The 26,150-nt window shown below is 40.7% G+C and overlaps 1 protein-coding gene across 1 annotated transcript in view; it reads left to right on the plus strand.

Annotated features, from left to right (window-relative positions):
• Positions 1-26,150, plus strand: part of LOC140699560 (uncharacterized) — a 91,516-nt gene that overhangs the window by 17,818 nt on the left and 47,548 nt on the right. Inside the window, exons 4-11 of the mRNA XM_072972212.1 lie at positions 4,745-4,771; positions 6,576-6,634; positions 6,867-6,984; positions 7,521-7,644; positions 12,215-12,274; positions 12,809-12,929; positions 18,031-18,140; positions 19,482-19,605. Coding sequence (XP_072828313.1) covers positions 4,745-4,771; positions 6,576-6,634; positions 6,867-6,872 — 92 coding nt within the window. The 3' untranslated portion in view covers positions 6,873-6,984; positions 7,521-7,644; positions 12,215-12,274; ... (1 more) ...; positions 18,031-18,140; positions 19,482-19,605. The remainder of the gene's footprint in view (positions 1-4,744; positions 4,772-6,575; positions 6,635-6,866; positions 6,985-7,520; positions 7,645-12,214; positions 12,275-12,808; positions 12,930-18,030; positions 18,141-19,481; positions 19,606-26,150) is intronic.

A 26,150-nucleotide genomic window follows, 5' to 3' on the forward strand; every position in this document is an offset into this window, starting at 1 on the left:
TAAAGAGGGTGGCTTGTTTCTGATGCATATTCAATATGGATATATATGAATATGGCTTAAAGTAACAAGGATTCAGGGTTTTGTGTGTGTGTGTGTGCGTGCAGTATGAAGTTTTAATGAAATCTGTATCATTCTATTGAGACAGGGACTAGTTAAATTGACTTAAGCAGACGACCTTGAAGATTATTTACACAGAATGTGTATTGTTACAACTCAGTGTTCATGCTGCCGTGTAACTATACACTCAGACATTTAAATTCGTAGGACTCTGACCAGAAGCATTAAGTTTAGAAAAATCCACATTGATCATTTTCAGGGAATAAGCTTCTCTCTTTTGTGATTAAAGAAAATTTTGATTTATTTTTCTGCACTCTTAATAGGTTTTAAAATATCAAAACATTGATTTGACATGTCAGCTTTTTTAATAGAAAAAAGCTCATGCTGTTTTAATATGTAAATAAATGTTTTTGTATTTCAATACACTTCTATGATTTCCTGGCTCTTTGAGAAGTATTTTGCAAGATACTTAGATTACCTCCTGTTGGAAAAATACAGACATGACTTTTATGAATATAGGCCTAGTACAGGTCTGTTGGTTTTTGCTACAGTGCAAGACATGAGGACTAGGAGAGCAGTATGTGCTACATAAGCTTTTAGTTATCTGATTCTTGTTTCTGATCCACAGGCAATTTTTGTGTTGCACCTTTCCAGGCAACCAGGAAGGCCTTTTAAGCCATAGGTGGCGCTGTTACACCTTCTTACAGTCTTAACTTTCCTGTTTGTAAAGGAAGTCTTAAACAACTTTTTTTTTTTTTTTGATTCCTTTGCTTAGTGATTCAGGGTAGCACAATGTCCATGTATGTCTGACTACCTGGAACTATTATTCTGCTTATGTCTTAGTTTTATTCTATCATCTCGCTGTGAACATTTCAGACTTCCTGTGCAAACAGTTGCAACATCGGACTTTTCTTGCAGTGTTAGAAACCAGTGAGCCGGGATTTTATAAAAGAGCTAGAAGCGGCCTCTGGAGCACCTTAAAGCTGAAAAGTGTACTGAGTTCCCTAAGTATTATCCCCACCGCTGTGTGTCAATGGGTGGTAGGAGATTTGGTACATATACAAAAGGGTGTGGTGTTTTGACTTGGGTTTGCGTGCACGCGCTGCCACTGAGCTACGTGATCCTGAGTCAGTTCTTTCTGAGTTTTTCCCTCGTCTGTGAGATGGGGACACTCATTTCTGCTTTGTAGAATTGTGAGAATTAGAAATTATGTAAAGTGTTTAGCACAGTGTGTATGACAAGAGGGCTCATAATCTTAACTGCTGTTTGGTGTGAAGCCATCATTTGATATTCTTTGGCAATTACTGAGAAACAGGAAAATAAGAAAAGCTGGTTTTATGATGAAAGATATTTGAGGAGGTTCCATAGTTCCTATACACATAATTTAGCATCAGCAGAGTCAGGACAGTTACACAGTCGCCCTGAACCAATGTTAAGCCACAGAATTTTTGTTACTTCATATATGTTGGGGCTTAAGGGGACCCAATACTTATACACATGTTGTGTCCAGCAGCCAACTGAGAGATGACAAAGAAGAACAGGCAGGCGATAAATGTCTCCTTTATTACTGATGAAGCCACGTTCTCCATGAAATTCAGGGCTGTGGGAGAGTGAGTGTCATGACACTATGTCCCAGAATTAGAGACTTACGCAGTCCCAGGTAACTCTGGTCCACAGCGAGCATTCCCTTGAGAGATTCTGACCCATAATGCACAGGACTGTCTTGCCATGGAACTGAGCATCCCGGCTGCTTCCTAAGGGTGGCCAACACTGGAGGGGAAGGAAAGCTTTCATATGCCCTGCTTGTCTCCCCGGACTCACACCTCAATCTGTTAGTGTGAGGAGGGCTAGCCGTGGGCCAGTGGTCAGGGGTGTGAAGGGAGAAGCAGTCTCCCATGGACCAGAGGAGTGGGGAGGAGGGAATCCCCCCTCAGATTAAACAGGTGGTGGCTTGAAACAGAAGGGTGCTCCTCAAGAGTTTATAAGAGGGGAAATAAGGATTTCCTTTGGGACTCAGAATAGTCATGAAACACAGAAGATGATTAGATGGGAGACTTGTAAATCACTTTCTTATTAAATTGAAATTTGTTGGGCACCAAAAATGTGCTACATTCTTTTCTGAGAGTTTTACAGAAATGAATCCTCCAATTTTCACAACAAGTGAGTAAGAAAGATTTGATTGTTATCCCAGGTTTACAGTGTGGAAATTGAGGCACACAGAGGGTAAGTAATTTGGCCAAGGTAACAGAGCTAGTAAGTGGCAGAGCTGGGATTTAAATCCTGGCTATCTGGTTTCCAGGCTCCCAGGGATGGGCTTTGGGTGTTTACAGGTATCTGCATCCCTGGATCTCTGTACCTCTGCATCAGTTAGACCAGAAAGGACAGGGAAAGTGGAGTTATACAGGTACTCACAGTCGTGTTTCAGCCACTGTCCATGGAGTGTGCCCCGTGATTGGCATTAATTGTTTTCCAGGCAGTAGATCTGTTCTTATAACAGAAATTTAGTCCATTGAGTTAATCTAGAAACCCTTCCTGCTCTGCTTCTGTCCACGCTTGCCATGTGACTGCCTGCCCGAGATTGGGCCGTGGAGGAGAATCTGTACTCATGGTTGAACTCTGATATTTCAATCTGGTTTGTAGTTTCACATCTCCTGTTACATTAATAAATTAAATTTCTGGTTTTCTTGCATCAGTGTGTCATAAGTTTGCTTAATGTGAAACCAGTCCATGGGAGCCGAGGGGTGCTGACGGAATAATTTCTGAGCATGTGGCATTTCTACCCGTGCAGAAATGGCTGGAGGATGTCCACCTTCCTCACTGATTTCTCCCAGCAGCAGGGTCCTCTCCCACCCCCGGATGTGAGGATGGGATCTCTCTGAGTAGGCCATTCAGAGGCCGAGTCCACCAATCAGATGAAGTACCTGGAAGTGGGTTTAATAGAAGAAAAGGGCTTCCAGGTAGTCCGATGGGCTGTTTGAGTCCGTTTGGTGAAAAGATGTCCACTGTCTATGGTTGAGCTGCTTCTTTGCTGTTTAAAAGTCTGTATTACATGAAGGGATTTTAAAAAGCAGAAAGGTGTGATTTCAGGTGGTACATCCGCACCGGTGAGTAGTGCTGGATGACCGCCTGTGTGAGGAATAGACAGAGTCTTACAAACTTCATAAAACAGCTTTTAAAGCTCTTCCATCTGAGTGCACTTCGTATGGGGTCCAGTTCATGACTGGTCGCGCTGAGAGGGCACGTAACTGATGATGGCAGAAAGGACACGGAGGCATCAAAAAGGTCCCAGACATGTTCTGTGTTTAGAGGATGGGGCACAGAGTAACATATTTGAGCTGGTTTTTCATTGAACACTTTTGAGTATTTTCTAGGACTCCCCAATCCCCCATGGTTCCATGCAGCTGGGTGTCCCCTCAGTGCAGCTCTGTCAGCGCTTGCCCTGGGCTGACGCGGTGTCACGGGGAGCAGGACGGTCAGTGTCCCTGGCTCCTCCGAGCTCCGTCTCCTCATCCGCAGAGCCGGGTTTCTCATCCGTGTCTACTTAGTAGGATTGCTGAGACTCACACGTGATGGTTGTCAGGTGTGACTTTTGGTTGTCTCTGTGATTGGCGTATAGTCAATATTTGATAGAAACACTTGTTTTTTATTATAATTGTGGCTCCTAGATTGCAGTGGTTTTTAGTCTGCATTTATTTTTTTATATAAATATATTCTTATTTTTAAGTAAGCACTTGTATTTATTTATTTTCATGAAGGTACAGGGGATTGAAGCCAGGAACATGTGCGTGCACAAAAGGTGCTCTACAATGGAGTAATACCCACCCTCCTTGTCTGCACTTAAAAATAAATATTTCAATACACAAAATATTTCTTAAACACCATCATGGGTCCTATTTTCTGCATAGACAATTGAATACATATGCCATCTCAATAAGAATAAATGTCATGGGGACATACCTTTCTAAATCTGTTTACGTGTTTTAAAACGATCATAGCTAGTGAAAAACACGAGTCTTGGATCCACTACTTCTTAGGGTCTGCTTTGCCATCATGGGGAATTACATTCTGCAGAGAAGGCTTATTGGATCTCATTGATATTTGGATGATTTTGCAATGTTCAAGGCTTTCAAAAGCTGACCGTTTTGTATTTTAAACTAACTACAAAGTTATCTTCTAGAAGTTGTAAGTCCTTAGCTTGTGAAGTGCCCAGTAATTCAGTTTGTATATGTCTGTGTCTCTGTGAACGTGTATGTGTGTGATTTCAGGAATGTAGCAATAAGTTCCATATAGCGTTCTGAAATCTTTCTCCTCCAGTTCAAGGTGTAGGTATATATTTACACAAATAAATTGATACTCTTTTGTGATTTGGCATATTGGTGGGAATAAGAGGTTCTCATAATTGTTTCAGAAGGGTTGGGGAGCATGAGCTTAGAAAATGGGAGGAGATAGAGGCAGGGAGGTTCTTTAAACTTTGTGCAAGATGAGAAACAGTAGCTTTTCTTTTTTCTTCTAAAGCAAACTGGCACTGAATTGTAACATACTAATACTCAGAATTGCTTTTCTGATCAGAGACAAGTGCCTCAGATTTTTCAAGGCAACATGAATGATGAAATGTGTTTTAGCAGTTATCTTTAAAAGTAGTTTTATTTTTCAAGTATAAGTCTATAGACTGTTCTTTTTTTCCCAGCTGTACAAGAATTTCTCATTGATCCAGGTACGTGATCAATGTGTTTAGTTTCTTTGGGTTATTTATTTTTTTTAAGTGCTTGATTCATTCTGGTGTGAATGAATGTTTAAAATTTCTGGATTTTGATCTTTAAAACTTGCTGATTTATCAGAACTGCAAAAAACCTGATGTTTGTTCCTTGTTTGGTGGGGCAACCTATTGATTTATGTTGTCTGTTATAGAGGGAAATTCTTCCTCTAGCCTGTAGATAATTAAGTGAATGGTTTGCAGTGTGCCTTAAAAATTATTTGAATGCATTGAGCACGTTTGTCCAGTGAATTTTGGATTGAGTCATAATAATGACTTTGCTTTGATTCTGTGGCTTTTGTCCTCTCCACAAGAATTTGAATTCTCTGTTGCATTTTGTATTCGTGTTCTTAACAGGGGAAGGAATTTTGCATTTTTTACAGAGGTGGGTTTTCCTATCCCCTCTGTATTCCTTCTGTAATTGATACAGCGAAAATCTGTTATTGCAGTGCTTAATTATTTCATAAAAAATTTTTTGGCTTAATCAGAAACAATGACAAAGAATGATAATAAAAAATACGAAAACCTTCCTTCCTTTGAAGAATAGAAATGAGGTGGTCAGGCTCACGCATGCTTTGTACCTGACACACTTACTCTCATGTCATTGTGTATCATGAGTCGGAGATGGAGTTGCTTCAGGTTTATAGATTTTTGTTTTAACATTTGTGTTGAATTCATTCTCTAGGCATGATGATTCCTGTTGCCTTTGTGGAAAGTGTAGATGAAGGGAAACAAATGCTTTGTTTTGTTTTCAGGAGGCCTGAGATGCTGATGAGAAAAGAGTAGAGGGTGGGCTGAGGAAAATAGTGATAGACCCTAACCTCCAGGCTGAAATTGATGAACAAAGAAATCAATTAAGTGTATCGGTATTTGACTAATAGAAGTCAGACAGCCCAGACTGTCTAGTTATGCCCAAAGGAAAGTACTGAATTCACCTGCAGAATTAGGTGCTTTACCATGTAGAAGCAGCTTAGAGCAATCAGAAAAATCAGTGATGAGATATAAAAAGAATATAATATCTTTTATTTCTGAAACTTTTCTACATTAAGTTGTGTAGAGCTAAAATTAAGTTTCAAGCACCAGGAGTTAAGAGTTTAGGTGGTTCTGTGGGATCGTTATTCAGGGATGTGTCTAGACCCTGCTGGAGTGGCCGAAGCTGGCAGGAAAAGATCCAGAGCCAGGATTTGTCATCCTAGGATGTCCTCCATAATGGTTCCATGTGGGAGCCCATGATTGAGTTAACAAGTTGTAACACATCCCAGCCGCCTGTCAACTTTAAGAAAAAAAATGTGCTTATTAACTGCTTTAAAGCAAACACCTGTGCATCCTCACTCCTGTCTCCTTGCCATAAAAAGCAGAGACAATGCCTTGCTTGCATATTTGAGGTTATAGATAGCACACTGCTTATTGCAGAGCAATGACCCAGGCCCTCAGCTATAAACGCCAGGCCTGCGTGGTGTTAGATAGTCTATTATCCCCAAAACAGGGACCAGGCTGGTCTGGTGGTCTGCTTTGTAATGAACATGTCTAAAAAATGTATCTTGTTCCCCTCAGCCCATGACTTCCCTAAAGGTAAACTAAGCCTTAGTACTCATGGTGGAGTCTACAATCTCTGTCTCATCCCTTCTTTCCCCAAGTTCCTGCCTACTATCTCACAACTGTTATTGACTTTTTACTTTGATTATACACAATAAATATGGGAGCATTTGAGAGACTCGTGGATTTGGCTCCCTAATCCCTCTCGCTTTCTTTCCTTTTTCCACAGTCTTGAGAAATTCATTCCGTGTCGGTAAGACTTCCGCCAGCCAGAACCCACAGTTCCAGGTGAGAAGGATGCAGGCTTTATCCCTCCTACCCGAGGGAGAGAGAGGAGATAATTGAGATATGCTCCCCTGTGGTCCCTTCCTGCCCCAGGGCCACTCCAGTTCACCTGCAGCCTTCTGGCCTCTGCTCACAGGGCCTCTGTCCCAGGATTGACCGCAGCCTTTTATTCCCTTGTCAACATTCCCTGTGCCTTTCAGAGGTTGCTCTCTTCTCTGCAATTCAACCCTGGCAGATGTGATGGTGGTCAGCGTGCTGATGGGCAGTTACTTGGGGACTCCCAGGAGCCATGCTGATTCTCCTGAGTCATTCGGGGTTACAGAACTGTCAAGCACTGCAGGAAGCCCATTCACGTGAGTTCAACACAGCATTACATCACTTTCATTTTATTTTTGAATTTTCAGTGGAGAAATTATTTGTAGCACACTGTTCCAGATTTTAGGCCGCCTGCTTTCCTCACCACCATTCCCTTGTTGGCTCTGGTGCTTGTTTTAAGAACCAGGTTTCTTCTCTGGTCATTTGTAGCAGCTGGGCTTGCCGAATCCTTGATTTGCATTTGAAGCAGAATGCTTCTTCGTGATGTCAAACTGATTTTCCTTGTCATGTCTGAATATTTCTTGTACACTCAGCAACAGTTTCAAGTGAAATGCTCTTGTCCAATTTCAGTTAACTAATATTTGCTGATCTCCTGCTTTCATGCTGAGGGCAGTTTCTTCTTCCTGTAATAAATGTTAGCAATTTGCATTTACTATGGAAGGTACTAATCCGAGGTGCTTTTGTTCTTAACAGTTTTAATACAAATCACCCATTAAAATGTACAGCGGATTTTACTCTATGCCCAGAAATGTGCATCCCAGTCAATCTTAGAATATTTTCTTCCCCCCAACAGGAAACCCAGTACGCATAAGCAGACATTATCAACTTCCCCATCCTCCCCAAGCCCCAGGGAGCCACTCTTCTGTCTCTGTGGATTTGCCTGTGCTGAACATTTCATGCAAATCGAGTCACTTCATGTAAGTGGAACCATCTATTTTGACTGACTTCTTTCACACTGAGTAACGTTTTCAATGTTTGTCCACGTTGTGGCCTGGGTCAGTACTCTATGCTTTGCTATTGCTGAATAATATTTCACTGTATGGCTGGGCCCCTTTGTTTACCCATTCATCACGTGATAGACATTTGGGTTGTTTCTGTTTTTTGGCTCTGAAAATTAATGGCGAAAAGTAATGGTGAATATTCCTGTAGGAGTTTTTATGTTAACATTTGTTTTCAGTTCTCTTACTTGTGTGCCCAGGAAGCAGAATTGCTGGATCATTCAGAAGCCAAATGTTCAACTCTCTGAGGACGTGCCAGGATGTTTTCCAAAGTGGTCACGCTGTGTTACATCCTCACCAGCAATGGCTGCGGGCTCCGCTTCCTCTGTGTCCTCATTAGTGCTTGTTAATCTTTTTTTGATTTTAACCTATTGTAGTGAATGTGAAGTGGTTTCTCCTAGTTGTTTTGACTTGATTTCCTTTAGAGCTAATGTTATTGAACACCGTTTCATTGTGCTTATTGGCCATTTGTATATTTTCCTTGAAAAATATCTTTTCAGATTCTTTTTTCTTTTTTTAATTGAGTTGCCTTTTTATTGTTGAGCTGTGGAATTTTTTTTTTTGATACACAAATTCCTTATCAGATAAATGATTTGAAAAAATTTTCTCCTGAGTGTTGTTTTTTCACTTTCTGGATGGTGTTTTTTGAAGCAAAGTTTTAAAGTTTAATGAACTCCAATTTATCTCTGTTTTCATTTTTCCTTTTGCTTTTGGGGTAATATTTAATATCTGATGTATTTTATTAAAACTTGTATATATAAAATAACTTAATTCTTAGGACCGTTCTAGGAGATGGGTGCGGTTGTTGTCCCCAGTCTATGCATCGGAGACTGAGGTGCAGAGAATTTGACTGACATATTAGTGTCAAAGCTACCCAGTGCTGTGGGAATTCAGACCCTCATGTTTTTCCCTAGCATCTGAGCTCAACACCACCATGCTCCAATCTTTCCAGGAAACGTTAATGAAAAAATCTTTACTTTTTTGATTTCTTGTTAGATTTTTTTCTTATTGGGGACCTCAAATTCTCATTTTCTTTTCGGATATCAGTGTCGATTTATTTTAGGTCTCATGTAGGGAGAAGCATTGCTATCTGTAAACTTCTTTATTACTCACTCTCCAGTGATGATTGTTGCTAGTTGATCTAATCAAGTCATGCTTAAGTCTTTCCTGCTCATGACACTAACAGCAGAGTCATGACTTATAGAATGCTCAAAGAAGAAAGTACTTGATTGATTTTATTTTGCCAACCAATCAAACCAATCAAATAAAACCCTGGTGTTGACACAGACTATAAGCCCTCCAAAATAGGGTCACTGTCTTCATTGTGTTTCATTTGTTGGGTCACAGTGTCTGGATAGTGCCTTGCTGTCCAGCAGTTTTGTGAGGATACGGTGCTCGTGAATCATTGTAAGGACAGAATTTTGACAACAGACTGTGTTGTTCATTTCACGACGGGAAAGGTAATATAGAATTACTGTTCAGATCTGTTTTAAAATTAAGCTTTGAATTTTGAGAATAGTTCAAGAAGCCATACAAAGCTCTTTTTCACTAATTTTAGATCTATCTTAGACACATTATGTTTACATAGCAGAGTAACTTATCAAGTAGATTTGACAAAGGAATGTTATATTGATTATTTGTTTTAGTTGAAATATTCTACCAGGGATAAAGTCATAAGTGCCCATAAATGAACAAATATATTTGTATTTAAATGCAACATGGGAGCAGACTACATATGTTTCTATATAATATATATGACTGTGTGTTTTAATCTTTCTGTCAGTGTTTTAATAGTTTTTCAGCAATTTTGTAACTTTAGAATTCTTCTAAAAAATTCACCCCCAATTCTAGTGCAGTTTGTACTGTGTATCCTGTCTTATGCATGGGATTCCACTGTCCCCTCAGTGAGGAATTTCCTCTCCTATTGTGTTAGGAGCAGAGTTAAAGGAACTGTGATTTCTAGGCCTTTGCTCTCCATGTGTTTGCAGTTGGCTCTCAGTCACGATTTTCCCTTTCCAGAGTTTTCATTGTTAAATTAGAATTTCTGAAAATAACTATTAATATGTTGCATTGGTCTCCCTAGAAACTTGACGTCTTTGTGCTTTTCAGTTTTCAATTTATGAAAAATGCAAATGCACTCTTGTTTTTAAGTTGTCCTTTTTCAATAGATATTTATCTCTTAATTGATAGAATAATTTTTCCCAATGAATGAATTGGTGTGCATGTTTTAAAGGATAACTTACTTTTTATTTTTCTTATTGTAACAGTAATATTCATTGTAGAGAATTTAGTAAATAAGGATTAACACAGTAATAACTTCACAATGGCCTCTAATCTCACCTGGAGATACAGTTGTAAGGTTTGAAATTGAGAATTATATGTCCTCTCAAATTTTTCTTTTTCAAGTACGTATAGGTTACTGAGATCCTCGAATTCCCATATGAATTGTAGCAGCAGATAGTCAGTTTCTGCAGAGGAGCCCGCTGGGATTGTGATCGAGACCACGTTGAATATACGGATCGCTCTGGGGAGCACTGCCATTCCAAGAGCACTTTCTTTTGATAGGGGAATGTGTGTGGAGTGTCTGTCCTGGTATTTAGGTCTTCTTTAACTTTTTTTTTCAACAATGCTTTGAGTTTACAGAGTATTATTTTACTTTAATTATCTTTGCCTTTATATTGAGGACAAGTGTGCAAGGTACTGGGATCAGAAGTGTATTTGAGCCCCGCAACTTGCTGCCACCATGGACGCTGCGCTCTTGCTTCACCCGCTGTACAATCTTGCACAGAATACGACCTCAGTAACTCTCTCTTGAATGAATGATTATATGATTGTTGGATGATGCTTGAGAGTCCTTGTGATGATTTTTTTCCCCAGCCTTTCCCCAGTTCTTAACTATGCCCTTTCTCTTCCTAAACTCCAGCCTGGGTTTCAGCCTGCCTGTGGCATTGATTTTCCTTGTCTGTGGACTCTTCCTTTCACTGGTTCCCGATAATGTTACATGTGGGCTGTGGAAACTTGCTAGATGTCAAGAAAGAGCTAATCCATTGTAGGCCAGTATTTTTAGAGTTTGTTATTGTTTTATTGATTGAAATTAAATGAGGCTGCCCCCTGAGCCCTCCCATGAGCACTTTTGACCTTCCTACAGCTGATACTGCTCTAGTTGCTGCATGTGCCCTTTCCCCAGCCTTGATTTTGTAATTGAATAAGTCACCATCACTGGAGCCCTCTCTTTAAAAGATAAAGAGAACATTTGCTCCTTTTCCCTGTTTGGGGACTTCAATGAGATGAGATCCCAGATAAAGAATGGAGCCCCACCTCTTTCTGACCCCCGCTGTTTCCGTTCCTTTCTTCAGGGGAAAAGAGTACAATTCAACAGTATAAAGATTGATTGTGAGCTAATGAGATAGACAAGACAACCGATCATTTATTAAATAACCTTTCATGATAGAAACAAATGTATTATACACACAAACAGCACACAAAGCACTGTAGTACCATGGTTACAATCGTGGGTCCGAGTTCGTGTCCTGCTCTGGAGAGACCAGTCCTGTGAGATGGAGAACTGGTAAGTCGGCTTAGCCTCTCCAGAACTGGTTTTCTGTCCTGCAGAGACGGGGCTCGCTAGGCGTCCCCCCCGTAGAGGTGCTGTGGGGTGTAAATGACGCGCGTGGGCAGCCTGAGCACAGCTGCTCATTCCTCGTAAGTGCAGGGTAGCATAGCTTTTGCGGTGATGGCTTTATGACCGCCCCATGTAGACTGTCAGTGCTCTGAAGGGATGCCTTGTGGTTTGGAGATGGGATTCTCACTTCTGTAAATACCCAAGTATAGTGTTATTGGGTCCTGCTGATTTCAGTCTATTCTTTAGAAAGTACATATTGTAGATATATTTTTCAAGCATGCGTGCTTTTTTTCTTTTACTATTAAAGTTCTACCCTCTCATCTCTTGGTGTTACTTTTCATGGAATCCAGGAAACAGTCCTAAGCTACCTGCCTCTTCACACTTTTCCGTGGTGGTTTCCTTCCCTGATTAGAAGAGGGTTTTGCATAGGAAATTTTATTTGTTCCCCTTTTCTTGGAGTCTCTCTCTCTGTCTGCCCATCTCTCACCTCTCAATCTGTCCATTTCTCAACCCACTGCTTCTTCTGACATGTTCCAAAACGCATTTCAGGTAGCTTACAGAAGAACAGATACCAAATAAACAGGTGAGAAAATGGGGCCCAGTTCAGACAGTGAGGCTAGGAGGCGAGCCTGTGTGAGGGTTGCAGGCGTGAGACACATGCCTCTGCCATGTGACTTATAAGATCGACAGCAGCAGTGTGTTTCAAGCTCCCAGCAGACACAGGGAAGCAGGATTTGAGGGAGATGCTTACTGGCTGTGAAATAAATAAGTGACTTAGGAGAAGCCCAGCCTTTCCAGCTACTAAGGCTTAGGAGAATATTTTGAGTGTCTTCCAAAATCAGAGTATGGCATCTTTTCTTTTTTCAGAGTTCTATGTATAGTTGGTTACATTCTATACCTGGAAATTTCTCCAAAACTGCTTCCCACGTGAGTCCCATGGCTCGGGGATTGGGTGGTTCTGCTCATTGATGGGGGTTGGCCAGAAACAGAAAATGAGAGCCTCAAAGGGGCCTGGGATTTGTCAGTTATGTTTTGTCAGTGCTGTAGGGTTCAAGAAATGCTTTCACCGTTTCTCTCCATCTGAGGCGGCAGCGTAATCTCTTACCAGCATCAGGAGCTCAGGGCCACGGGATGGTGGGGGCTGACTGCACTGCCGTCAAGACAGCTGAGCTAGTCACTGCAGGTGTGGTTCTTTTACATACTGCAGTTCATGCTCTTTACTAGAATGTTTCAACAGGGAGTTAATTAACTGAGTTAATTAACATTTAATAAATATGATCTTTGTTGAAAAGACAGTTATAGGCAGAATATAAGCTGTGAAGTCTTTAAAAACGGTTTCATTACTGAAATTTCATTTGGGGAGATACACGGTTTATCTTATATATGGCTCTCTTTTAAAGTAACAAAGAAACAAGACAGAAAAGGCAGAGGATGATTTCTGTTCTTCCTCTCGGCTTGCAGGTGCCTTCACCTCCAGTGGCATCCATCCAGACACCAGCACTGACACTGGCCGTGCTCAGAACTGCCTCAGCCCTGAAGACACTGCTGACAAATAGAAGGGGGCCACGCCCTGTTACAGCAGGTGCTCTCACTTTGTGGGTCCTTATGTAACTGCGTGGTGTTAATCAGGATCGCCCGTCCTACATTGTGTGATGCTGCTGCTTTGTCTCCTAGTTACTTGTTTCTCTAAGTATTCTTGTATTATTCTCCAATGCATAGTACTACACACCTAAAAATGCTTTTTTTCAGATGAAAAAGAATGTGCATTTAAAATAATAACTCTGAAAAAGGGGGCAAAAAAGGCTATCCTTGTCCCGCTATTCAAAGATAATAATTAACACGTTAACGTATATTTTCATCAGTGTGGATCACCTCTGTCATAAAAAACCAGAGAGCACTCTGTGACTGTTTACTGTGTGGACACCTCCATTTTCCATTCGGCTTTTTATATGTTTTTCTACAATATTCTATCTCCTCTGGCATGATTTTTGATGAACAGTATAGCATTCTGCCTTGTGGAGGCATTGTCCATTTTACTTCGGACTTAAATAAACTTTTAAATTCCAAGTATACTTAACTGAAATACTGAAAAGAGAACTGTGGTGGTAGAGGAAGGCCCTACCTCCCTTCCCCTTATTTCCGAAGAGTAAAAACTGTTGAAAATTTGATATATATGTTTCATGACCTTTATGCCTATGACATACATATATACACACATATGAGAATTCCATGTATACGTGTGTGTATATATGCTTTATTTAAAAATGAGACCATACTATATGTTTTTCTGCAGCTCGCTTTAATCACTCAGGTGTATATCATAGACGTCCTCCCACTCCAGACTCACCCGGTCCTTTCAGATAGAGTGGAGGGGTCTCCTGATTTGCGGGTGTGGTCTCTTTCCCACGTACACCTTTGGTGAGAGAATGCTGTGGACAAGGCCCTGGACCACGGCGAAATGCCGGCTCCCTCATTGCTCGCAGCTCGTCGTGATTTAACGCATCATTGTCTTGATGGTGGACAGTTAAGTTTTCTCCATTTTCCACTGTCAGAAAGGATATTTGACTGGCATCCTTCTTGTACAGACATTCCTGTGATCTTTTATGAGTATTCCTTTAGTTAAGGCTTCTGGAAATTTAGTCCCTGGATGTGACATTTACATTCATCACAGACTCCATTCAAGTAACTCTAGAAATTCCTTCCATAGGGGAATGAAAAGATGCACAATTACTTATGTAACCAATTCTCTATTGCTGGATATGATTTCACTTCAGTTTTTCTTCCCACCATTGTAAACAGTGCTGTGTAAATGCCCTGATGGGTACATCTTTTTGGACTAAATTTGTTTTTTCCTAGAGGAAACGATTCGTAGAAGTGGTGTTGAGTCAGTGTGTACGTACGTTTTTCAGAGTTTACATATCCATTGTCATGTCGTCCTCTGAAAATGTCGCTCATGGTTTCTTCTCCCACAGATGGACACTAGATAGAATATCTTTTAAAAATATTTGCCAATATGATGAGCAAAAGTGCTTTTTCATTGTTTTAGTTTGCATTTGATGACCAGTGAGGTATTGAGCATTTTTCACTCATTAGCCATTTGACTTTTTTAAAATGAATGATTCCTTTTATCCTTTGCACACATTTAAGTGGGGGAGCTTCTTGTTGGTTTGTGACAGCTCTTTGTATGTTATGAACATTAACTTCTTGTCTTCAACAACATGTATCACAGAGCTTTTTCTTGTCATTTCTTGCCTTTCATTTTGTTTAGGAGGATTTTAATTTTGGTAGTGTCTCAAAATATTCTTATGATAATAAATGTATTCCTTATGTGTTTTATCTTTGAAATTATTCTTAAAAATAATTTCTTATACTGGAATAAATCTCCTCTGTAGGTTTTTTTTAATCTCTAAGATGGAGATGATAATAGTACTTGTTAATGTAAGGGTAAGTTGAGTTAATAAGAGCAAAGTGTTGTATTTGCTGTTATTAGTACTTTTTTATATTTACATCACTGTCTGTAAATTATCTTGTGGTCCTTATGAGAGGAATAGTATTTATTCTTTCTAGGTGATTGTCTGATTGTCTCAGGACAATTACTGAAGTCATACTTTTCTCTTTGATTTGAAATCCCACCTTTACAAAATACTTATGTACACTAGAGTCTCTTTTTGAGCTCATGGTTCCCTTCTGTCAATCTGCCTTTCTTACTCCAGCACCATAACTTACATATTGTAAAAATTTATTTAATAATTGGCAGTCTGAGTTTTTTTTCATTCTTTTCTTCCATCCCAAATTTTCTTGTCTAGTATTATGATTTTATTATTCCTGAAGAATTCCAAAATATTTTGTTCAAGTTAAAAAAAAATCAGATTGGAGTTGTCATGGGAGTTTTCAGTAAGTTTTGAATTATTCTGATGAGAACTTACATCTTTACAAAACTGCTTTCCTCCATGCAATTTGTTGATGTCTCTACATTCTCACCTCTTACTTTACCCCTCAGTACAGCCCTGAAGTTTCTCCATTTAGAACATGGGCATTATTTTTTAACTTATTCCAGATTATTGTTTATGTTTTTGTCAATTTTGTAAGTGAAAATTTTTTGCTATTATATTTTTAAACGCTTAAAACTGAAATTTAGAAAGGAAGATTCGGTTTGTAAATACTCACTATGTAATTTGTCATTTAAAATTGTAAGTATTAAGTAGTTGTTCCAGAATCCTTTCTTTTTTGTTTTTAAAAATTTGTGTCGAAGATTCTCAAAATGTTCATAGCTAAGTAGTATAGGTGGGGAGACAGATGGAGAGAGGTAGTGTGGCTCATGTACAAACTGTGAGCAGTTTCATGGCTGCCTTTAGGCTGGAGAAACCACAGAAGAGCCCAGGTTAGACAAGGAATGGCTTTGTATGCACTTGAAAGCCAGCTTTCCTGCCTGTATGGTGAAGCCTGGTGGGCGTGGCAGGTAGATGATCAAGGTCTGATCAAGGTCATTTGCTGCACAGAGCGCTGTGTCTGTGAGAAATGGTGACCATTGCCATGGCAAATGCTTGGTGCCAGGAACAATGCAGGGGAGCTGGGGAGCCTGTGTTAAGGATTTTCCAGTCCTGGGAGTGGGAAGATAAGACTCTGCATTCAGATCTGAGTTTGAATTAATCCTCTTTAGTTTACTGGACCTCTGACTTTTGTCAAGTTATGCATCCTGTTTGAACTCCTGCTTTGTTGTCTCTCAAAACAGAAGAATTACAGCCTGCTGCTAGAGTGTTTGATCAGGGTAAATGATTTGTGTCTATAAGATGCCACGTACAGTCACAAGCTCAGTGAGCAATGAGCTGTCCCCTCTTCTCCTGCAACTCAGTGCTCGATAAGTCATCAGCAGAAAGCGAGTCCCTAATTTGTATGTGGTGCAAGGAAGAACAAAACTAACGTCTTGCCTTTCCCTGGCAGTATTCTTAGTTCTTTGCTTCATGTACCTCTTTCCTCCTTCACTCTCCCCTTTCACCTCCTCCACCAAGAGCCCGAGACTCTCTCAGAACACTAGATTCAAATTATTTAAATGTTGGCTCATTCCCATGAAATGACAGTGACTTAAAAAAACTGTACACATCCCAGAATTCATTGTATTTGATTTACACACACACACACGTGCACACACACACACACACACATCAGGCTACCTCCCATTTACTGAGGGAGAAGGGCCACTTTTTCTGAGTTTTCATTTACTCAGCGTGAGAGCAGTCTCTTAAGCAGAATTTCACCTGGCTTCGTGCATGGTTTTTTAAATTGGATTTCTGCTTTTTGTCCATAAAAATATTCTCCTATTAGAAGACAGGAAGTGGAGACATAGATATTCTGCTGAGATATTGGTGTTATCATATTTGAGTTTTAATGGACATAAGGCGGCATAGAGTCATACATTATTATGGATGAGAATCCTTGATGATGTAACTTGGACAAGAATCTGGGTCTCCTGCCATCGTGTCCATGCGGGTGAAGAGGCAACTGGGTGGGGGATGGCAGGGAACCTTCTTGCTTGAGTTCCAGGTTCTTGTTAGTTTTCATTGCTCAGCTGCCTTTAGTTTATGTCCATGAGGCCTCTCATGGGAAGGTCACTATGTCCTGAGAGACTGAGTTACTAATCAGCAGAAAGCTCTGGACCCACTCATATTTTCCAGAGTTTTTCTGCTGACCTGCTGACACTTTATATAAATGAGACCTAACAAACTACTGGATATAAAATCCTTATTGTTATCATTTGCCCTCAAGTTCCATAGGAATGGGGTGCTGTCTCAGGCTGTCTAAGGCTAGATCTGAACAAAGATAGGGTGATAGGCTCCACTGCTGGACCCTCCCCAGTCGAATGGGATTTCCACCTTAGTTTTTAGAATCAGGCAGATGAGTTCAAATCTTGTCTTTACCAGTTATTAGCTTTGTGACCTTGGGGAAATAACTACTTTTTTGGTTCCAATTTTCTTTATCTGTAAATAAGTTCAGTATTTATTTTAGGGTTTTTGTTTTAGAATTGAATGTGCTAATTCCCTAATTTATTCCTAAAATACTGATCACATGGTTCTATGCTGGTGCCTTAGTAGTTGATTGCTAAGGGACTCAACAGTGAGAATGGGGATGGGGCCCCCTGGATCATACAGCTTATATTCCAGGATATGCTTGTAAAAGACAAGATTGCAGTGGATTTTTAGTAAATGTCCATTCCTTTCCTAATCCCCATTGATTGTGTATATATCTTTATACTAATATATGAACAATTTTTTTTGCAGTTTAAATCTCTTTGTAGTATTTAAAGAATGTAACTATAACAAAAATACGTGAAATAAAATGACTTGACTTTTATTTTCCTTTCAATAAGCAAAACAAAATAAAATAGAAAAGAAAAGAAAAAGTATTGAAGGAGTAGAAATAATTTTATTTCCGTGGAATCAACTCCCTATGTTAGGTTTTTCCATTGTGTTGTTCAACATCATATAAAATTGACAGGTTGTGACTTCAGTGTTGATAGCTAGGTGAGTATAGTTTCTTTTTGTGGTTGTCTTTGATGAATTATTTGCACTAGATCATAAATGATGTGCATGTTACATATTGGAAACGAGGAAACATTGGAGACATACTACCTCCAATGCAGTCATTTTGTTACCGAGTCCAAACTCGTTCTGCTCGCCGCATGACAGGCCAATAAACCGGGAGATGAGGTGTTGGAGCAAGGAATAGTGACTTCACTTGCAATGCTGGCAGACCCAGAAGACGGCAGACTGATGTCCTGGAGAACTATCTTCCCCAAGTAAGAATTCAGTCTCCTTTTATACTAAAAAGGGGCGGGGTTGTGGTTGGTTGTTGCATACTTCTTGCTTTATGAATTGTTTGTCCTTTGAATCCGCTGTTCTTGCAGCTGTCCATGTGGATCAAATCATGGTACCCCTGTAAATCCTCCAAAAAAACAAAGGCTATTCTCTATTATGCAACTTGCCATCTCTACAGAAGTGCAGATGAGCTAACATTTTTAAAGATCAGGGCCAGGAGAATAGGCTTTCCTGCAGATTTCAGGCTAAAGGCAACTTTCTTTTTCAAATGGTGCAGAGCTACCAAGTCTGAGCCTAGGAAACAGGGCACAGGTTTAAACTCAAAGGAACAGATTTAACATAGGGTAAAAACTGTTACATTTTATTACAATTCCGTTTCCAGCTTCATAGATAATATTAGTAAGAAATATGAGCAATTTTGTATTTTTGCTTCTTAATAACCGATAAGTGTACCAACTATATTTTGTGAGCAGGGATGCTGTGCAGGCATTGGGGTGACAGCAAACTCTTGTAGGGGGTGGCCGACCCTGCAACATCTCTGATGCCCCGTGAGTGTTGGTGAGGGTCCCCGTAGCCAGGGGCTCTCTTCAGGAACCAGCATATGGGCATTGACCTCTGGAGACCTCTTTTTCGGCTGCAGGAATTTTTTCAGATATTGAGATTGAAAAATCACTCCAGCTGGGAATAATTAGGGAAAAAAAAGAAAAGGAAAAGGGTTTGGAGTAGAGTAGAAGAGTAGGACTTAAGATCACGGAGCCTGAGTGCTTGGCAGCGGAGCCTCGGGAGAGAGGGGAGCAGAGGTGGGGAGGGGCCTGGCTCCGGAACCAGCTCCTGTAATTGTCCCTGCACGCAAGCCACATAGCTTTAAATTGGCCTGGGCCACCTCTCTGGGCTGGATATCACCCTGGGCAGAACCGTGGTATCTGTAAAGTAAAATGACTTCACAACTATTGCACAGAGCTGCAGGTGTAAGAGAGCCTAAGCCTGTCTCAGAGTGCAGGGGACAAGCGGAAAGGAATGGCAAAATTTCCACTGACAATTGAAATTTTGTTAAATAGCCTGCTACAGTTGTTTGCATCACTTGAATGAATGCAGGCATATTTCTGTGGGCATTTATAGGTTCACTGAACCCCACCAGCCCCTCTTGCCCCCATCGGAGATGGGCTTTCTCAAGCACAGTGCCCCTCCTGCTTGGGTGGAAAACGCTGCTGGTCCTTGCCTGGGGCCGGGCTGCTGCAGGGCACTGAATCCCCGAGGCACGGCCTGTGAGACACGACAGGAACATCTCTGCTCTTGACTGGGTGCCTCCGTTTCCCCTGCAGTGTAAAAATGCCGGTGACTGAGTTAGAAGCATGCTTCCAAGCTGTCCATGTCCTTGGCATCCAGAAGCGGAGCCTGGAAGCTTTCGAATTTATCCAGAATGCGGTTTACATTCACCTTCAGCAGGTGAGTGTATGTCCTTACACAAGTGGAGGAATTACTGCAGTTTTCCTGGAACTTTCTCACTACAAGTCCATTTGATTTTTCTGTGCTAGGATTCAGTATGGCCTGCTAAAAACTCTGGAGTGAGATCTTGAAACCCTGATGAAGAGCATTATTTATTTCATTTCTCTATATGATACTCTTTTACTTTTAAAATTCAGAATTTTTGGTTGTTTCAAAAATTTTTGGGGGGGTTGGAGAATCATGTTTACTCTTACCATCTTTGCAACCTGTTGCTTTGTGCCTCTCACCTGTCTTCTGTCACTTGTGAGGCGGTTCCATTTGTGACCCTGTCCGGGTTGTTCATGTTATAAAACATAAAGCCTGTAAAAGTACAGTCCCTTTTCCTCCGAAGACATTCCACAAATACTCCTTTAACCTGGGTGTGGTTTTAAGAAGACAGAATCTTTAGAACATGTCCTTGCAGGTTGCTAGTGCAAAATCCCAAAATCAATAGTCTAGCTCAACATCTAAAATCTTTCTAATTTACCTTGGAATTGTATGGATAAGTGAAGCAGTTTGCTAAGAACTCAGACCAGGTTTAGAATACAGGTTGGTGTAGCTCAGCAGGTCCTCCCAAGCTGATGCTCTGCCAGAGGGTGGGGCCGAGGGGAGAGGGCGGGTCCTGCCCTCCCTGAGGTGACAATTTCATGGCAAAGACTTTCACCTGGTGAAGAACTTGGAGTTTCTTCTAAGAAGAGTGGGTCTTAAAAGAGTCCAAAAAGCGCGGGAGTGGCACAGTCCCATTTGTCTCAAGTAGGGGAGAGCGGCTGTGGGGCCACTTAGGAGACTCGTGAGTCCAGGTGGGCAGTGTTGGTGGCTTCCACTTGAGCTGTGGGACGGTCAGTGTTTAAAAGCGAACATATTGAAGGCATGTTTAGATGGTAAAAAGGAAAGGATGAAGGCTGGCTGTGAATGCAGGATGGAGTAAGGCCCAGGTTTCTGGGTGGATTAATGAGGTAAATGATGGTCCTTCTGTGCTCTGAGGAGGGAAAGCTGCAGAGGGAGTTCTGGGGGAAAACTGATGAGTTCAGCTGTGGGTAAAGTGAAAGGTTGTTAGATGTGTGGTCTGGGAGCTCAGGTGAGAGCCAGTAGTGAGTAGGGGGAGGTGAGAGAGACTTTCAAATAATTTTGTATTGTGAACATACAAATAAGTATGAGTAATGACACATTTAACACCTCTATATTCTGGATTTAAAGCCCAGTAACATTTTGCTATACTGACTGCAGAGGTTCTTAATATTTTTTAATAGAAATAAGTAGAAACAAAATAGTGGAGTTAGTGAGCATCTTAGAGTAGATGTGTGTCCTTGTATGTATTTTTATACCTCATCTGTTTATAACCATAATCTACAAAAAGTTATCTTGCTTAGCATAAGAGTTAAACACAGGGACGTGACACACATTGTTGGGGGTTGAAGCTGATCTTCTCGGGCAAATTATGGACCCTCTCTTTGCCTTAGTTGCATCGTCTGTGACTGCCCCAGGGCCCCTCATCACAGCTGATTTCCTAGAGTAGATGTTGGGAGGGAGGCTGCTGAAGGGAGTAAGAGGTGGCAACTGCTAGGGATATTGAAGAGAGACAAAAACAGATTAAAGCCGATAAACTGAGTACAAATACCCTCTAAATAGAAGGAATCCCGCAGTGTTTTGAGCCGCTTATCATAAGGGAAAGAAAATCACTTGGATCCAAAGCTCTTGAGCATATGAGTATTGTGGGTGGGAGGGTGTCATTATAAAAGTGTTGAGAAAAGGCCTCTTTGTTTTCCTTGACATTACCAGTAAGGATGGGGAGCAGAAGCGAAACCCTCTGCTTACCGGTTGAAGGTGCTGTTTTGTGCGAAACTGACCAAAGTTTGGAAACCAGTCATCAGCGATGCTGGCAAATGAAGAGGCTTCTGGATTGGGTGGGGCACTTGCTGTGACTTCCAGGTGACCTGCTGGCTGGGGGCTGTGTGGCGGGCAGTAGTTTTGCAGGGTAGCCCGGGCATAATCCCTAGCTCTGATGCTGCTGGTCTGATTAACAGACCTGGGCGCACACTGTCCTAATGGGGCAGCTCGGGATGTGGCCCTGCCGTGCTGAGAGCGAGAAGAGGGCTCCCCTGAGGAGGTGTCCCTGCAGAGACTGGAAACGTCCTCCTGCAGGGGAGGAAGAGCCTCTGAGCAGCGGGCCGGATGCACAGGCAAGACCAGCATGAGCACTGATGTTTCCGGGAGCCGAAAGTCATACAGTGGCCCAAACGGCCTTGTTCCTGAGAGACTGGAGGAAATAGATGCTGAAAAGGCAGGCTAGGGTCAGACCCTGTGGTGGGCTATGAGTGACAGGAGAGGATTGTTCAGGCAGGCATGAGACAACCCTGTGGGCGTCCCAGCTGGGGCGTCACGCCGAAGGGAAGAGCAGAGTTATAGACTTTGCCACTTATTAGCTGTGTGACTTTGAGCAATATCACCCCACCTCTCTATATATATATCTTCATCTGTAAAGTGACACAGTGACAAGGTCGTGTCATCAGAAGTATTAGCTTAGCTCTGATCCTCTTTGTCGACTCCTGTCAGTGCTTCCCTGCAAGGTTCTGCAACGGCTGCTTTTACCCTGAGACGGGAGGGCATAGAGGGACACTGTAATACCCGAGGGAAGGAAGGGGTTGCTTTAAAAGCAGACATGTAACAGCCTGCAGCTGCAGACCTGCAGGCAGTTTGGTTGACGGTCCTTGAGAGGACTTTGGAGGCCTTAGCGTCGTCTTAAGTCTTGTTTCCTCTTGGGGACCGGATTTGCCTTTGGGGATTGATGTTGAAGATTTGAGCTTCTGCAAAGTTGTTTTCAGAGATGTGTATATACGTAAAATATCATATAAAATAAAATGATTTATTTAACGTGTGCGAATTTGTAGCTGTTAGGAACAGCTCTGTTGGCCTGGTCTCCACGGAGGACACCAAGGGTCAGCAGAGCGTGCAGGAGGGCAGGCAGCCTGCAGTGCTTCTGCGGGGTGTTCTCCCCAGCAGGGTGCTCTGCTGAGTTGAGTCTTCTACGAGTTTTGTTGCCAGAGGAGCAGACAGCAAATTAATGAGTTCTAGAGGGATTGTATAATGACAGGAAGAAATAGGAACCCGGAGATTTTCTGGACTAAAACACGCTTTGGTTCCTGATTCAGTGTGTTCCATTACAGAATTGATGAGTTGTGTCTATTCTGGAACGTCATTGAAATAAACGTTCAGCCTATATGTTAAGGGCTTTGTTTTATTTGGCTGGAGGACTCGAGCCGGGATGACAGCCTCTCAGATCACTCTGAGGGACTGCTCCCAAGAGGTAGGGGAGGAGCTAGGATATATAGAAGCTTACAACAAAGACCAGGTAATTGGAACAATAAAATATTGCTTGTTATCTAAAGAAAACCAGATATCTCAAGTTCAAGTATTTACTGCTTTTCTATGTATGGTGAGAAGCAAACATTTGAGTCATTGAATTCATTCCTTTGGCAAGCCCCTGGCTATCTAGGGCCAGTATCCTGTCCCTTCTTACTCTGAGTCTGCTCAGAGGGCACCACTGTGAGTGGCTGAGAGGCCGGGCTGTAGGCATGTACTCGCTGGGGGTTGGCAGCAGCCGCTGATGACTCGGATTCAGCATTCTTTGTTTACTGTCATGGTTGCAGTATTTTCATGCACATTGTAGTATTTTCATTCACAGTGCTCCCACTTGGTCCTAAATTTGACCAATATTTTGAGAGAAATTTCATGACCAATTTTGTCCCACGGTGCTAGGATGGCTCATTCCTAGTTCAGGTGAAGAATCTTCTAAGTTGCCATTCAAGGTGTAAGTTTTTTTTTGTCAGACCCTGTTGATACTAAAACTTCTCTGGATCACCTGTCTTACTAGTCTATTATGATACAGAAAGTGTTTACCCATCTTTGCTCATTCCCATAAATAGAATCACACTATTATATTTATTTTATTCAGGGTTATAAATTTTATCTGTTTCTTCAAGATGTTTAGCCATCATCAATCTTGTGGGCCTAGTTACACATTGGGAAATGTAACAGACAACAATTTTATAAAATAGACAGGATATAAGTAATACAGCTAGTAACGTTAATAAAGTCACGAGTAAGAATTTAATAGTCGAGAAGTTGTATTTTTGGGTTAAAATTTTGCTTGTGTTTCTGAGTTTGATCCTATGAGAAAGTTCATATTTATGGTCAGGGTCAGAGCAGGTATTAATTGGCCAGTTGAAATCTCCCACATTGTAAGATCAACAGTGGCCTAAACAGAACTATAAATTCTTTTTAGAATAACGTTTCTGAGGGCTATCTAATTAGAGCCTTGGAGTAGGGAAACCCACCAAGGTAACACAGAAGTACTAGACATAGGTAATTTATCATAAACTTAACAAGTGGAGTAGATCATAATCAAAGGTTGGAGAAATTATCAAAGTAATTGGTATACAGTCCTGGTCCGGTGTCTTGGGTCAGCTGTCTAGCTCAGATGTCGTCTTCTTCTCATCCTGGTCTGGTAGCTTTTTCTCCATTTGGGCATTGTTTTAAGGTGAGCAGCACTCGATAGGCCAGTGCAGTGCAGGGGATGTTTCAGATAGGAAATGAATCGGAGACTCCGTTTCCTTCAGCTTTGGTGTGTATGGTCTGGTAAAGAGTACCTGAAAAAGGGTCTTTCCATTCAGGTTGGAGACAGTTCTTTAAGTCATGCCTGTTGCAGTATGTATAATCCCCTGGCTGCAGGTCATGGGGCATTGGAACTTTACCCAAGGATAGATTTCTGAGCTTCAGAAACAAACCTAGAGTATCCTTTTCATAATTCAATTAAACCGTACAGTAATGTGACATGACAGCAAGGAATAATCTGGGAAGTGTCTTAGTAAATATGGACCTCAATTAACAAAACTAGAATTTAATATCCACTAAAATATAATTTATTTTCTCTCTTAAGTTACCCTCAGTTTTCTCAAATATAGCCAAATCAAGATTAATTTTTTACAAGTTAAGTCTGATTATTTGATCATATAGGCTTTTTTAAATTGGCTGTGTTGGAAGTTTTAATACGGAGTCTCAGGGTAGAATGTTAAGGTTTGCTAAGGCCAAGAAAGACACGTCAAGGCTTTTCATGGGTTTCTGCCTTACAGATTTAGGTAAATTCTTTTCTCTTTAAAATCCTTAAAATATCTTTATACTCCTATATCTGTTAGGAGATGATCTCCCTAATTTGTTTGATAGAGCCACTGGGGACCTAAGTGTTTTTAGTCTCTTGAGGGATCAGATAGAGAGAAAAGATAAGTGTTCCAAGTGTGATTACATAGGTATAATTTATCAAATTGCTGTGAACCATAACTAGCTTAAGGAGAAGAGATTCTTTACGTCTGGGAAACAGGTTAAAAGCCAGTAGTATTTCAAACAATATCAAAAATTATAACCATATTCAGCAGGTTAATCAGTCCCATGTAACTAATTCTTTTAATGAGAGTTTTCATTAGAACTTTAAAATGTCTTACCCAGTTTAGTTCAGTGCTATAGTGTGAAATTTATTAGGAATCAGTAAATCTCCTTGAAGAGAAAGCATTTTGCAAAACCATCAGAAGAAAACAATTAACTGTCTATAAATGACAAAAGATTTAAAAGCATGGTTAAACACCGTTACACTATAATCAATAAAGAAATCTGTTCACTATACCCATAATTATCACTGGTAACATTTCAGATATACCAGAATTTTAGGGAGTCCATATAATTTCTACAATATCTATATTAATAATATTGTCTCATTCAATATAACCTTAGAAGTTTTATGATTCATTTGACAATTCCATGTTATTTAAAATGCCAAATGAAACTTTATAGTTAAAAATCTCTCTTTGGGATGTTTCAGGGGCCTTCTGTAGCATCCCAAACTTAACTGGAGATTAAAAGAATTTTAATTAATTAAATTAATTTTTATTTAATTAATTAGAATTTTATATTTGGGGAGCTTTTTGAAAGATTTCAGAACACTTGATCAGATAAACATATAGATCACTGTAAAGTAGTACTAATTCATTAACAAGAAAATACGTCAAAGGTAAAGGCAGAACAGATCAGCTAAGTGGTATAAGAAGTTTTACAATCTGTTACTGAAGGAGGATTAACATTTTAAGAAAATTTTTTCCTCTTAACAGAGAGAAAAACAATTCTAATCTTGTACCAGCTTACTTCTAAGATTCATTTACGTTGCCCAATTTGTTTCTAAACTTAGCCAATTCTGACCATGTACAAAACTCTTCCCTCAGGGTTCCTTTTCCACAAGCCTTCCACAGCTTTCTATACTTATATTAGTGTGTCCCTTATTTTTCTTCTATTCAGAAGTAACCAGGTTCAGGAGAAAGTCACTATTTTTCATTAACAAAATATAATTCCATTCTTATATCTTCCTTTACGCATTTATATTACTTTCCTAGGATACTGAGATCATTCCCTTACTAATAGAGACTATTTCAGTGTGGCACCAACCATTTATTAATATTTCTATA

Source organism: Vicugna pacos, chromosome 11 (assembly GCF_048564905.1).
Source record: "Vicugna pacos chromosome 11, VicPac4, whole genome shotgun sequence".
Lineage (NCBI taxonomy): Eukaryota > Metazoa > Chordata > Mammalia > Artiodactyla > Camelidae > Vicugna > Vicugna pacos.